The sequence below is a fragment of the Drosophila nasuta genome, chromosome 2R (assembly GCF_023558535.2).
Source record: "Drosophila nasuta strain 15112-1781.00 chromosome 2R, ASM2355853v1, whole genome shotgun sequence".
In the NCBI taxonomy this organism is placed as follows: domain Eukaryota; kingdom Metazoa; phylum Arthropoda; class Insecta; order Diptera; family Drosophilidae; genus Drosophila; species Drosophila nasuta.
The window spans coordinates 20675179-20689749 of record NC_083456.1 but is presented as its reverse complement, the minus strand read 5'-3'; the positions used below and the strand labels follow the sequence as shown (position 1 = coordinate 20689749).

Below are 14571 nucleotides of genomic sequence, written 5' to 3'. Positions count from 1 at the left end.
AGAACCCCAGCTCATTATTACAATACGAATTGCAATTACAATGACGAAGAAGAAGATGACGACGATGACGACAGAGCCCGAGCAGATTATGTAGAAAGGCAATGCCAAAGTACTCGACGAAATTATGTTAAGTGACTATGCCAAGAACAAACAGACAGAGACTATACACTATATATAGTATGCTGTATGTGTGTGTGTGTGTGTACACTCATACACACGCATTCACATAGTCTTCCCAGCTGACTGTATTAAAGACTTTTTCTTAGTTTTCCCCCTAGATGTTCTAAGGCCTTTCACTTTTATATAGTGCGCAAAGGTTTTCAGCAACTCAACCACAATGTCTCAATAGCACACACACATCGAGACACATTCTATGAGTGCTGTCACTGCATCTTGTATCCAGCCAGCATCCTGCGCCTTTCGTTGGTGAATTTCGCCATCGTTTCGCCTTGCCTGGCAACGTTTTAAATTCAAATTCCTTTCGTTCTAACCGTCAGTTGTCAGCGACGCTTCGAACGGCAAAGACGTTCAGATCGGCCATAAATCACAACCATAATTAACTCAACATATACAAAGTGTTGTCAAAATAATCAAGTCAACTAAATAATTAATAATAATTACTAAAATATATTTTATTGTGCAATAAAAAAACATTTCAAAAATATCAAAAATAATCAACCAGAAATGTTTTAAAGAATTGAAATCAGACGCAAAATGTTGCTCTTGGCAGTGTCTAGATGATGTTATATAATCGTTGCTAAGATTTGATAATCCGTGAAATCTACAGCAAATTTTTAATTGTGCCAGAATTGTTTAATCTCAGAAATCCAAAGTGAAACTCAATTTTTAAAGGACTCAAACTTTTCAGTATGTACCATATTTTTAAACTTATATTTTTAGAACTGAGCCAACTTTTTCTACTAGCCACAACATATTTGTATTATGTCACTCTCTTATATTTCTGTGAAGAATTTTAAAGTATTCACATCGTTTCCATATTTTCGTTTTAAAGTTTTTGATTTTTTTTTTTTTTTTTAACTTTTTAGGTACAAACGTACTTATCGCTCTACAAAATATCAAAGAAATTTCAAGACACAAAATTAAATCGGCTAATACTTAAATTTGGTTAAATTTCTGACATATTATGTAATTATAAATATTATAGCATTCTACGCATAATAAAACATAATTAAAAGTACCTAACTACCTCGCTAAAAAAAATAGAAATAAAAGTCATATATAATGGAAATATAAAATATGGTTTCAAATTTAAACAAATTTTCCCAAAGCAATCTAAAAAAAAAACAAACTGCGAAAATAACCAAAGCAGCTTTAAATAATTGAATTCATTTTATATTCACAAGAATTTTCTATATTGAATTTACTAGGAGTTGAAGATTTGTTAGTCTATGAAATAAATTAAGTAAGAAAGCTACATTTGAGTGTACTCGACTGTGAGATACCCGCAACCCATTTTGAACAAAGACAAAATAACATATTGTCAGCAAAACAGCTAAGACCTTTGTAGGTGTAATTTACCATACGGAAGTATTTTTTACTTTATACTTTTCTTCTCATCAAGATCCGCATATTATTTAAGAATAATCATTTTGCATTGTGTCTAGAAACAATTATACATTTTCACTATATGAAGATCTGCATTTGGTATTCATAGCTGACTATCAGCTTGTCGAGCAACGCTATCGACTTGATCGCTGTTTAACGACCAACATAATGCGAATTTAATGAATAATTAAATAATTAATGCATGCGTATAACTTGGCCTAAATTTGACTAAGGAATAAATTGCAGTCACAGCAGGCAATGACGTCTATTGGTTGAGTACCGTACTATGTGCCACACTCGTATATCGTGCAGCATGTGTGTATTGTCCTTGTCTAAAGCGGCCGTTGCATAGCTGCGCTTTCAATCTCTCGCCGTGTCGCGCTCAATGGGCCACATTTTGTGTGGCATTGCCATCTCAGGAGCAGCGGCATCGAAGGCATCGCATAAAAGGCGCATGGGCCACTTAAAGCTGCGGTGCACCCCAACAACGTCCCCCCCACGCCTCTCATCTACTGCCCTCTTCGAGTGGCTTTAATTGTGAATTAAGTCGGTATTGTGGCCTCCACGTGTAGACAGAATTGTGAAGAGAGTGCAATAGAGAAAGAGAGAGAGAGGAGAGGACTAGGTACTAGATACTAGGGTTGTGCCAGGGTTGCCATTGCAATGGCGAGGCTATTGTGCAGGAAGTGTGGCTAACTGTCCCCGCCATTGTCCTTTGTTTCACATTTTATTTACATCGTTAAGCGACATAATTGTTGCTATTTTCGTCTTCTCTCGATATCAAAGCTCTCGATGCACACATTGTCAATGCCAGTGACACCGTTCGAGAGTTTTGCTTTGATCCCGTCAACAAGGTCATGTCACGGCCAAAAAATCACCGCACTCATATCCACTTACATATGTCCTTTGTCACCTGCAGACTAACCTGAGCAGAGAACCTGAGCAAAGAAAGAGAGAAGAATACTTCAAGTCACAGCCATGGTCGCACAAATAATCCTGCTCGTCATCTGCTGCATTTGCCTGAAACATTATGCCAAGGGGGAATTTCAGTAAGTATACTTCTCTTCCATCGAACATTCGTTCAACGGATTAATCCGTTTCAAATAACAGACAAAGTCTGGCCATCACCGATATTCTGCCCGAGGATATTAAGCGTTATGATAAAATGCGACCACCCAAAAAGGAAGGGCAACCCACAATTGTCTACTTCCATGTAACCGTGATGGGGTTGGACTCCATCGATGAGAACTCGATGACCTATGTGGCCGATGTGTTCTTTGCCCAAACCTGGAAGGATCATCGTCTTCGTCTGCCCGAGAACATGACTCAGGAGTATCGCCTGCTGGAAGTTGACTGGCTGAAGAACATGTGGCGACCCGATTCCTTCTTCAAGAATGCCAAGTCGGTGACCTTCCAAACGATGACCATACCCAATCATTATATGTGGCTTTACAAGGACAAAACCATACTCTATATGGTCAAGTTGACTCTCAAGTTATCCTGCATCATGAACTTTGCCATCTACCCACATGATACGCAGGAATGCAAGCTGCAAATGGAGAGCTGTAAGTTTGGTACAAGAATTTAATGAAAAACTTAATTTTTATGTATAATTTAATCACACATGGAAAGTAAAAATGTCGCTTACATTTAATTTATATCTTTTACATTCGTTTTCATTTTAAATTTTAGATGCAAAAGATTCAAAATGTTGTTGAGAAAATACTTTTTCTTTGAAAATAGAGATTGAAAATTAACACAAAAAAAAACATTTATGATCGATAAAGAGAACTTCAAATGAATTGTGAATTAATTCGAAATTATCTTTATAAAATCCGCAAAAAGTTGCAAAACAATATACAATATATGTATTTCTTTTAAACTATTTAAACTATTAAAATTTGAAATATATTCTGAAAGGAATATTTAAAAATAGTTGCATATTAAAGCGAATTTAAAGTTTTCCATTTTAAGGAATGCCTACAAAAATGTATAGAATTTATTATAGGAATTTCTTAACATTAATTACTCTTTTAGTATGTATGTATAGAAGCATTATTTTTTTATGTAGTTATATTCATTTAATATTATTAAATATGCCAATATCTATACTCTTCTCTCAGTGTCTCACACCACAGATGATTTGATCTTTCAATGGGATCCCACCACGCCTCTGGTGGTCGATGAAAACATTGAGCTGCCCCAAGTGGCGCTGATACGCAACGAGACAGCGGACTGCACACAGGTCTATTCCACGGGCAATTTCACCTGCCTCGAGGTGGTTTTTACGCTGAAACGTCGCCTGGTGTATTATGTATTCAACACCTACATTCCGACCTGTATGATTGTGATCATGTCCTGGGTGTCCTTTTGGATCAAGCCGGAGGCGGCACCTGCTCGAGTCACACTGGGCGTGACTTCGCTGCTAACGCTTTCGACGCAACATGCGAAGTCGCAATCTTCGTTGCCGCCCGTCTCCTATTTAAAGGCCGTCGATGCCTTCATGTCTGTCTGCACGGTGTTTGTGTTCATGGCCCTGATGGAGTATTGCCTGATCAATATTGTGCTAAGCGATACACCGATACCCAAGCCCATTGCGTATCCGCCCAAACCAGTGGCCGGGGAGGCGGGCAAGAAGGAGGCAGAGGCCGGATCGACACAGCCACCGGGTGGCAGTAATGCGGCAAACAATAAGCAGCCAACGATGTTGCCGCTGCCCGAGGAGAAAATGGAGAAAATCGAGAAGATCTTCGACGAGATGACCAAAAATAAGCGAGTGCGTAAATGTGTAAAAATGTGAATTTCAAATATGTTTTTAATATTAACATTCTGTGCAGATTGTGACTACTACAAGAAGGGTTGTGCGTCCGCCGCTGGATGCCGATGGTCCCTGGATACCGCGTCAGGAGTCGCGCATCATCTTGACCCCGACCATTGCGCCACCGCCGCCCCCGCCTGCACCGGAACCGGAGATGCCAAAGCCAAAGCTAACGCCCGCTCAGGAGCGTTTAAAGCGTGCCATTTACATCGATCGTTCATCGCGTGTGCTCTTTCCCGCACTCTTTGCCAGTCTCAATTGCATCTATTGGATTGTGTTCTACGAGTATCTGTAAGATACATGTGTCAGTCTGTGGCTGGCTCTCGTGTAAATATGAGTCTTTCCATCTCCAAGTCGTACAACTTTATTAACTGTTAATTGTTCGCAATATATGTAGACATCTATATAAACATGCATATTTACTCTTAAGACGATGAATTTTAAACTGAAATCACAACTCAAAGAAAACTTATATATATAATATGTATATCTCTTACGAATGAATGAATCATTTAAATGCGAGTATATGAATTCAATTCCTAAATGCTTAATGTTAAAATTTCAATGGCGTTGTAGCTGTAGTTTAATTCTAAATGCTAATTTAATGTCTTAAAATGCTTTTAATTGTAAATAAAGTAAAATAATACAAAAATCAAATTATACCTACTCTTACAGTTTGAGAAGCACTGCTACAGGTTTTCAGGTTAAGCATGAACCTTAGTAAAAGCTTTAGTGCTTAGAGCGCTTGCGCAGTGCGTAAAGCTCGCCAAAGGCGCCCAATTCAACGAATGCACAAAACAATGATCCAATTTTTATATTGCTGCGCACTTTTCATAAAACACAGACAATATTGTAGTACATTTATTTATGCATAAAGTTATTCAGCATTATTTTCTCAGCTCAGCCATTAGACAAACCCATATGCATACATATGTTATCTGCACACTTTTCTTCACATTTGACTAGCAAATTTTTGTGTTACATGTTATTATTATGGGTTTTATTGCTGTTGTTGCTTTTCCTTTTAAAGGTGTCAACAGTAGGTAAACAATGGTGGGCAAAAAGCAGCTACAAAAAAAAAAAACGTAAAAGAGGCAACAAAGATTTCTAAGTTTTGCAGTTGTCAAACAACTTGGGCCAGGTTCGCATGAATACCCAATTAATTATGTTGGTCACACGCTCCACACTTTTGCTTTTCACGGTCGTTAGTGACGCCAAACACAAGATCCCCCAAATGAGCCCGCAAATGGTCCATCCAATCCACAGATGATATAGATTTATTCAATGGTCCATAGTTTGGCGCTGAAAAAGAAAGGTGAATTAAAGCATCAAGCTTTCAGTTTGTGTCTTCAGTCTTTTGTTTGACATGATCTAGATTTCGGATATAGAAGTGATTGATAATATCTGAAGTCGCTTCATTTTAATGTCTTTTAGCCAAAAATCGCCTCAAGGATTTCTGCAGAAAACTTTAAATATTATAGTTGGTATTTCCACATCTTCAGTCGAAACTCTATTGAACCATTATCGATAATGACTTTAGTGTTGAGACCTTTGTTTTGTTTTCTTCAAAAACATTGTGTTAATAATAAGTTTTGCATTTTAAGTGGGCCAAAAAGTGTGTTGTGGGGAAACCACGTCAAGTGCATGAATCATCCACAAAAAAAACACAGCATTGACTGCTGCTCGATAGTGTATTGCAACCCAACAACGTACGAGTGTACAAATAAAGCAGCGAAGGTTGCGCAAATTTTGACTGGGGATTACCTGAGCGTTGGGTTAGAGTGCGCTAATATGTTATGTGGGTGTGGTTGACGTACATTTACATACGGGTTCAATAAGGTTTGTCTCGAAGGTGCACAGAAAAGTGTAGAAAAAGCAATGTATGTATTAATAGATATATTAGTATTCATGTTAGAAGTAGGAAATAGCTTACTACATTGTAAACATAAAGTATTGTTTAAGGCAGTAATTGTAACAGTAATCTTACAAACAACTAGCGGCCATAAAGATAAAATTAAATGAAAATGGTAACATTAGCTGAAAACAATTTCGGTTAATTACAGAACTTGAACATTTAAAGCTCAGCATGCTTGTCGAAGCGATCCATTAAGACGAAAAAAAGCGCAACTGTTGAAGAAAGTAAAGACCCAGTAAGTCTCTTCGCTTGGTTGTTGTGTATTTTTTTTTCTTTCTGTGTGTTTTTTTTTTTTTTTGTGTGCTCGCTACCTTCGCGGTCTTAAGTCCCCACTCTTTTACACAAAGCAAAACGAAAGCACCCCAAACTCAAAGTCAAAGCTGCCTGACGCCTCCGACTCTGTCTCTGTCTCTGTCTCTGCCTTCGTCTCCGACTGCGACCGCGACGCCAAGACGTAAATTGTCTGTTGTGTCTGTCTCTTGTAGTTTTTGTAGCTGCTGCTGCTGCTATTGCTGTTGCTGTTGCTGTCGTTGTTGTGTCGTTTTGTCTTTTGCAGTTTCAGTTTCAATTTCAGTCGAACTCGGGCAGCAACGGCATACGGAAGCAGCTGCGGCGCAGGCGCAAAAACCAACCAGCAACAAAAAATATATATAAATCCATTTAAAGTTTTCGAAGTTACCGAATGCAACTGAGTTTGAGTGTGAAATCAACAACAATTACCAAGCCCAAGATCTCTGTGTTGTTGCCAACTTCCAGTGAAATCTCAAAGTGTTTATTGAATTTTTTGCGTATACGTAATTCGTAATTTGTGCTGATTTCGCAACCGTGCCGAAGCGAACATAAATAAACAGATAAATTTGTAAATAAATATTACTACATTTAATCAACGAGCTGCGCGACAATTAACAGCTCATAAACATTATCACAATCAGAAAATATATATATACGAAATCATAAAAAATAAACGTACGAGTTTTTTTTATTTAACATTTTTTTATAACGCGGCGCTTAACACTTTCATTTTCATTGGTCTTTGCTCGGCATCGTATCGTGACTTTTCGTTAAGTTCGTCGTCGTCGTCGTCGTCGTCGCCGTCGACGTCTTCGTTGTTGTCGCCGCTTCGTTGAGTTGTGTTAAATAACAATAAACAGAAACGAGACCAACTCTAAAAAACAAATCCAAATTTCTATTGCAAATGTTTTGTGATTTGTGCATTGCATAAAATTTGTTGTCAATCGGATTAAAAGAAATGCATTTAAGTGCATATTTCTTGTTGTGCCTAGGTTCGTATACCAACAATAAAAATTCACAAATCTATGATTAAATATTTTGAAAGCATTTTGTAATATTTGTCATCTGAGTGTGCGTGTGTCGGTGTGATTATTATTGTTAATTTGTGCTAATGTACGGATGTTCCCAATTTACGGATTGTGGTCTCACACTCAAAACAAAAGACTTAGGCAACGAACTTGAATTTATTGCATGTGTTAAATGTTAAATGATCACAGATTTAAGACGAAATACCATAAAATAAACCAAGTGATGATTAAACTTATTTCAACACTTACCCGATACACTTTGATCTCTTATCATTTATCATTAAGTTAATGACAGACATATTTGTATATAGTTACATAGTTGAGCGACTTTTGTTTTTGTTTTTGTAAAAGTGAAAACCCTAAGCTCAAGTTCAAGCTGTCGTCGGTGTTTCTCACCAAAAATTTAATGAGCCAAATAAAATGCGCATCCAACAGCAAAACGTGACTAAGTCTGCAACTTTCTTTGGACAACAGCCAGCAAAGAGCGCAGCAGCAACTGCTGCAAAAATCTTCCGCCACGTGACGTCACAATTCCCGAAACCAGTTGAACAAAATGCAAATTGCCCACATGTCCAAGGCCAATCAAATTGTAGCTCGCCGAGCAGCTGTCCAGCTACTGTGTTCAACTCGCACTTACGAACACTTACTCTTACTCTTACTCTAAGCATACGTGTTTTGGTTTTTGTAAGTGTCTTTTTGGTATTACCGCAACGTCAGCCTATCCATACATATTATGCAACTGGCTTAAAACAAAAAAAAAAAATAAATAAATAAATGAAAAAACAAATATGTTGTCGCTGTCATCGTTCGCTGCACAAACTCAAACTCCAGCAAATTGCTTTTGGCTCTTGCTCACGATGTCTACAATTTAATAATACATTTATTCGTTGCCTCGGAAGTTATTGCCGCCTTTTTTTTTGTTGGCTTTTTTGTTTTATCTATTTTTATTGTCGCAGCAAGCGACCGTTGCTCAATTGCAATTTTTCCTGCAGCTCTGACAATTCGGTTTCCCCAGCCGGTTAGCCGGGATTTTCACTTTCGTTTGCCCAAGTCAAATATAATACTACGACAAGAAACAGCTGGCTGAGTGCCTGATTAATTCCAAACGTTTGTTTGCGGTTTATTTTAGTATTCGAGTTTTTGTGTTTGAAAAATAAAAAGCGTCACAAAAGAATAGTAAATTGAATTTAAGCTCATTTTTATTGTCAATATTTGGTTGAACAATAAAAGAAAGCATTTTTGGCGAATTGGATCTAAAAAAAAAATGATTGTGCATTCCAGATTTAGATAATTATAAGATAATACGCTAAATAAAAGTGTCGTTTAGTAGAATGGCATGCAATAGACAAATTTTTATTTAATTTTAAACATGTTTAACAGCAACTCATTAAATGTTTCTTAAAAAGTAATTTTAAACTTCAGAATGAGAAACTTTATTCAATTTAACGATAAAGTCATTTAAGAAATACTTTTGTATGGACAAAAACGGGTCTTAGTTGCTTTGGCTAACAATCCGGTATTTTTTGCACTATTTGCACTACATTTTTAATGTAGTACTATATCAATATACCAAATGGTATATTTTTAGTATTTTGTGGTATAATATTTTGGTATATTCTTGCTTTTGGTAGCGGGTATCTTACAGTCGAGCACACTCAACTGTAGCTTTCTTACTTGTTTATATTGACCAATACTGTTTATTGCCGGTCCAGACCAGAACTAACCTACAATACAAAATGCTTTTATTTTCATTCTCATAAAAGTAACCCAAATTTACTATAAAATATTTGTTTTTATTGTTTGCTTATTCATTTTGAAAGTGACACAGAGTCTGGCATGAACAATCGGCCAATTGTGCGCCTATGCGAAGGGTGCTGAGTGCTGTTGCCAATGCGGGGCATTCACTTTTCATAAGAAATCATTTCTATATACTTATGCGAGGCAAAAGGCTTTTTTGTATAATTGGCCAATATTTCATTGTGTAGAGAAAAATACGAAAAAAATAAACTCAAACTGAGATACAAAAACAACTTCAAAAAGCATTGCCATTGGTATGGGCAATTTTATTCCCAAGTGAAAGTGACAAAGTTGCAGTGCACACCTCGAAAAATGTTAATGAGCCACCGGGCGGCGCATAAGAAAATAAAAACAACAAACAACAAAAAAAAGGCCAAAAACACAAAAAGCAAAATACGAGTCCAACTGTAACAGCTTAACCCAAATCGACGTGCGAGATAATCAATTTGTTGTTGTTGCTGTTGTTGTTGTTTTTGTGCGAGGAGAAATCTTCAATCGACCTTGAGCTTCACTCTGTGCATACAGAATAAGTTGAAAGATTCCTCTGTAACTTGAAGAGTGTTACGACGGGGGAACCAAAGCGAATAATTGCAAGTCATTCGCATTGGTTACGAGCTCCGATTATGTCACGGCAAAAACTAAATAAACATTAAACGCTTCAGTTGCGGATATGCATGGACAGTGAGCAAGGAAGAGCGAGGGCGAGGGTGAGGGCGGAGTTAAACAGTGAGCAGAGATAGAGAGACGCACACAACCGACATACTTTCTCATTTATATGGTATATTGTTGTAAAACCATTTTGCCCACAGATGCGTGTAATGCCAATTTGTGACATTACTCAACTTGAAAGAGCTTTTTGCATAAGTCAAGCACTGCTTTTTCATTCACTTGGCTTAGGTCAGATTTCTTGGTATTTTCTATTCAATTAAGTGCAGTCATCAATGAACAAAATTATTGAAAAGTTTCTCGAAAACTAACGTGTACATAAGGCAAGTTAATTAAAAAATATAAATTGAAGTACAGCTGAAGAATTTAAAATAGCAATTTGTATTTTTACCTGATGGTTCTTGACATTAATAAATATTATATATCTTTTGTGTACTCTATGGTATATTGGGTATGAAGTAGTATATTGATATACCAAATATAATATTTATGTTATGTACTCTTTGGTATATTTGAATACCATATCGATATACCAAATATAATCTTCGGTATATTTTCAGTATTTTTCTGTATATTTATTTGATATATTGTAGAAATAATACCGAATAGCGGGTATCTCATAGTCAAGCATACTCCATTATAGCTTTCATATTTGACAATTTCTCAGCTGAAGATAAAAAATAGCATTCTTGATCAAATAATATAAATTTAATTCGAATTTGCTAGCTTACTATACTTGTTTCCTAAGCTCTATGTCTTCGAACATTCACTGTTCATCTTTCAAACTGTCAGTATAAGGATTCGCTTAGTGATTCATAGCTGCACTTTAGCTAATGCCACTTTTCGATTTCATTGCAGCACTGGGAGCTGGCATTCGAGTGCAGGGTCAAGTGAACCAAGAGGACGATGAGCAGCCGCAGCATTTGACAAATGATGGTAAGTGAATTAAGATGCAATTTCGTTTACACGGGCATTCATAACTTTAACTATTAAGGCAGCGTCTTTCTTTCAGCCACATTTGCACGACGCTCGCCTGGGGCGACAGCTGATGGATGACTCCGAGTACGTCGGCTTCTCGGCGAGCAACTCGGCCAGCAACAGCAACAGCAATGCCAGCGACGATGATGACGATGAGGATGATGATGATGTCGAGGGCTCAAGCGAGTACTATGACAGTGATGAGGAGCAAAGTGAGGGCAACAGCGATGCAAGCAGCAATGAATCGTTGCCTCGCCTGCTCTCGCCATCGACCTTCCATCGCATCTCAGAGACACTGGGTGCACTCAACACTGTGGGACACATGCTGGTGGACATGACGCGTGGCGGACAAGAGTCTAAGACAGATAACTCCACTGGCAATAACAGTAGCAGCAGCAGCAGCGCTGAAGGCAGCTCGACTTCTAGTTCAATCGCTGAGTTGAGCACAACAACAACTTCGTTGCCTTTGGGCAAGTCGGAGCCATTGCCTGGCATTTCTGGCAAGATTTTGGATACGACAACAACACTGTCTGCCAACAGTTTGCTGCCTGCTGGCAAGCCAGCAAATCTGAGTGCTATTCAGGTGGCCACGAAGCGCATTGGACAACAGGAGACACCGGCCAAGCCAATGTTTGTAGAGAACAAGGACACCAAGCAGAAGAAGAAGCGCAAGAAGAACAAGAACAAGCAGAAGGTGAAGAAGCCCAGCGAAGAGTTGACAACAGCACAATCGCAAACCCAAATTCAATCACTGCAAAAGATCAAAATACCAACCACACCACGCACCACAACCTCAACCACAATCTCCGCCATCAGCAGCACAAACAGCATCCTCAGTTCAACCACTTTACGTCCACTGGATCAACTGGCGTTGGCCAGCGATGACCAGGGCACTGCGAAGGATGTGGAGAACTACTGCAAGACACCCAGCGGTCGTCCAGGTCGCTGTGAGGATCTCAGCAGCTGTCCAGCATTACTCCTTAATCTAAGCAGCTTGCGTGAATCGCTCTGCTTCAAGAGTCTCTTTGTGCCCGGCGTCTGTTGTCCGCTTTCGTCTTCGGCCACCTCCGAAAGCTCCACAGTGCTAACTACACAGCGACCTCTGAGGCTGACCACCAAGCCACCCGTGAGCACCACTACAGTGGCTACCACCACCAGACGCACCACAACGCGTGCCACAGCGCGTCCCACTACAAGACCCACAGCTGGTCTAGTGCTCATACCTCAAAAGAAGCCGCCCACAACTACGACAACCACAACAACGGAGGTGCCACTGGAGCCCGAGGATCTGGATGAGATTGCCAACAATATTGTCGATCCGGATGAGTGCGGACAGCAAGAGTATTCAACGGGTCGCATTGTTGGCGGCGTCGAGGCGCCCAATGGCCAGTGGCCCTGGATGGCAGCCATCTTTTTGCACGGTCCGAAGCGTACGGAATTCTGGTGTGGCGGCTCCTTGATTGGCACCAAATACATTCTGACAGCGGCGCATTGCACGCGAGACTCCAGACAAAAGCCGTAAGTATTAAGTACTTGATTGGGAATATATAGTGATTATAAATTTTGATAGATTTGCTAATGTTCAAAACATTATCAATAATAATTTGATTAAAAACAAATTGATTAAAGTAAATTATCAAAATTGACTTTATCAAGATTTGAAATATTATCAATATAAAAGAAAAGATTAAAGTACATGAAATTTAAATTTTAAATACAGTTGTGAACTATGAAATAGCAGTGCTATAAAACAAAACTACATTTCTTGCATATTCCTCTTTAGACTTTTGAGAATGACAAGTGTCTTTTGTACTGATTTTAAATAGATACGATTGCTTCTAGAGTGTATAATTAAGTACAACAAAATGATTCTACTTTTGCAAATATTTATTTAATTGACAAATAGAAATACTCGTTCACAATTTTTAAATCCTGCAACATTTTCTTACTTACAGATTTGCGGCACGTCAGTTTACTGTGCGCCTGGGCGACATTGATCTTTCGACGGATGCCGAACCCTCCGATCCCGTCACTTTCGCTGTCAAAGAAGTGCGCACACATGAAAGGTAAAGGAATGCAGCTCAAATATTTGTTGTGCAGTTAGTCAACATCTTGATGCTTTACAGATTTTCGCGCATTGGCTTCTATAATGATATTGCAATACTTGTGCTCGACAAACCTGTGCGCAAGTCGAAGTATGTGATACCAGTTTGTTTGCCGCGAGCTGGACGCATGCCACCAAAGGATCGACTGCCTGGACGTCGTGCCACAGTCGTTGGCTGGGGCACCACCTACTACGGTGGCAAGGAGTCAACCAGTCAGCGACAGGCTGAGCTGCCCATCTGGCGCAACGAGGACTGCGATCGCAGCTACTTCCAGCCGATCAATGAGAACTTTATCTGTGCCGGCTACTCGGATGGCGGTGTCGATGCTTGTCAGGTAAGCACACAACATATATTTATATCTTGGATCATTTTTAAAGCTATTCTTCACTTGCAGGGCGATTCTGGTGGCCCCCTGATGATGCGCTACGATTCGCACTGGGTGCAACTGGGCGTGGTGTCCTTTGGCAACAAGTGCGGCGAGCCTGGCTATCCTGGTGTCTACACTCGCGTCACCGAGTATCTGGATTGGATACGTGATCATACGCGAGATTAAGTTTTTACTAACTGTAGCTAGGTTTATTTACGCGCTAGTCTATATACGTTTAATGATCTTTATCTCTCTATCTTACTCTCGCTTGATCTTTCTATTTAACTCGCTGTCGCTGTTTATATTTATTAATCCTCCAACAAATTGTAAAACCAATTGTTTACCATATTAGTTGTGTATAGCATTTTTGTGTAAATTATTTAATCGTAAATTAAAACAAAAAAACACCTGTGTAAAATTCAATTTCAAAAGTCCGTAAAATCTGTAAGTAATGCACAAAAATACATTACAAATTGGCAATTTCGTAAGTCAAACAACGTTAGTTGTACTTTGTCAGTCGTTGAGAATGGATTAGAAGCAAGAATTCTATTTCGATTTCGTGCTGTTTTTAATATTCTCTATAAACTATAGTATGTAATAGAAACGTTTGCAATTCAACTTAATTTAATGAAACATTTTTGCAGTATCCGTGAGTTCTCTTCGCATCTGCACGGCACTATGGAATGGGATCATATTTTTGGACCTCCATGGGATGGTCCGAATATAATAAAATGAAATAAATCATTTCAACTGAACTAGCAAATGTTAATGTAACTCATATAGTAGTTGGATAATTTCGCAATAATATGTAATGTAATGGAAATGAGTAATTCCTAGAGATAACTTGTATGCAGTTGCAGGCTAGCAAAATGCACTGCTTGCAGTTTGTATGCATGTGTGCAAGCAGTGTATGCTGCGGGCATCTATGTTTTTCTGCTTATCTTCAACTTCCAATTAGTATGCGGAAACTACTTGTGTATTAAGATAAGGCTATAATCAATAATCACTATGACCATTAAATCAACATACCCTTCAATCAT

General features: G+C 38.6%; 2 protein-coding genes across 2 annotated transcripts; both read left to right on the top strand.

Moving 5' to 3' along the window:
* Positions 1 to 511: 511 nt before the first annotated feature.
* On the top strand, positions 512 to 4963 carry LOC132787095 (glycine receptor subunit alpha-4). Its single transcript, XM_060793988.1, has 5 exons — positions 512 to 867; positions 2486 to 2615; positions 2677 to 3131; positions 3690 to 4342; positions 4404 to 4963. Exons 2-5 carry the CDS (start codon positions 2545 to 2547, stop codon positions 4677 to 4679), a joined length of 1455 nt encoding a protein of 484 aa, XP_060649971.1. The 5' UTR covers positions 512 to 867; positions 2486 to 2544; the 3' UTR covers positions 4680 to 4963.
* Positions 4964 to 6886: 1923 nt separating this feature from the next.
* LOC132785696 (plasminogen) lies at positions 6887 to 14567 on the top strand. Its single transcript, XM_060791908.1, has 6 exons — positions 6887 to 7582; positions 10940 to 11017; positions 11080 to 12577; positions 13015 to 13125; positions 13186 to 13498; positions 13559 to 14567. The coding sequence occupies exons 1-6, from the start codon at positions 7549 to 7551 to the stop codon at positions 13715 to 13717; spliced, it is 2193 nt and encodes a 730-aa protein (XP_060647891.1). The 5' UTR covers positions 6887 to 7548; the 3' UTR covers positions 13718 to 14567.
* The last annotated feature ends 4 nt before the right edge of the window (positions 14568 to 14571 follow it).

Excerpts from the sequence above, each read along its gene's own strand:
- LOC132787095 (XM_060793988.1), top strand. The coding sequence starts at position 2,545 with ATGGTCGCACAAATAATCCTGCTCGTCATCTGCTGCATTTGCCTGAAA. Across the intron at positions 2,616-2,676 it reads TATGCCAAGGGGGAATTTCA|ACAAAGTCTGGCCATCACCG; the intron begins GTAAGTATACTT and ends TTCAAATAACAG. Across the intron at positions 4,343-4,403 it reads AGATGACCAAAAATAAGCGA|ATTGTGACTACTACAAGAAG; the intron begins GTGCGTAAATGT and ends CATTCTGTGCAG.
- LOC132785696 (XM_060791908.1), top strand. The coding sequence starts at position 7,549 with ATGCATTTAAGTGCATATTTCTTGTTGTGCCTAG. Across the intron at positions 12,578-13,014 it reads CGAGACTCCAGACAAAAGCC|ATTTGCGGCACGTCAGTTTA; the intron begins GTAAGTATTAAG and ends TCTTACTTACAG. Across the intron at positions 13,499-13,558 it reads GCGGTGTCGATGCTTGTCAG|GGCGATTCTGGTGGCCCCCT; the intron begins GTAAGCACACAA and ends CTTCACTTGCAG.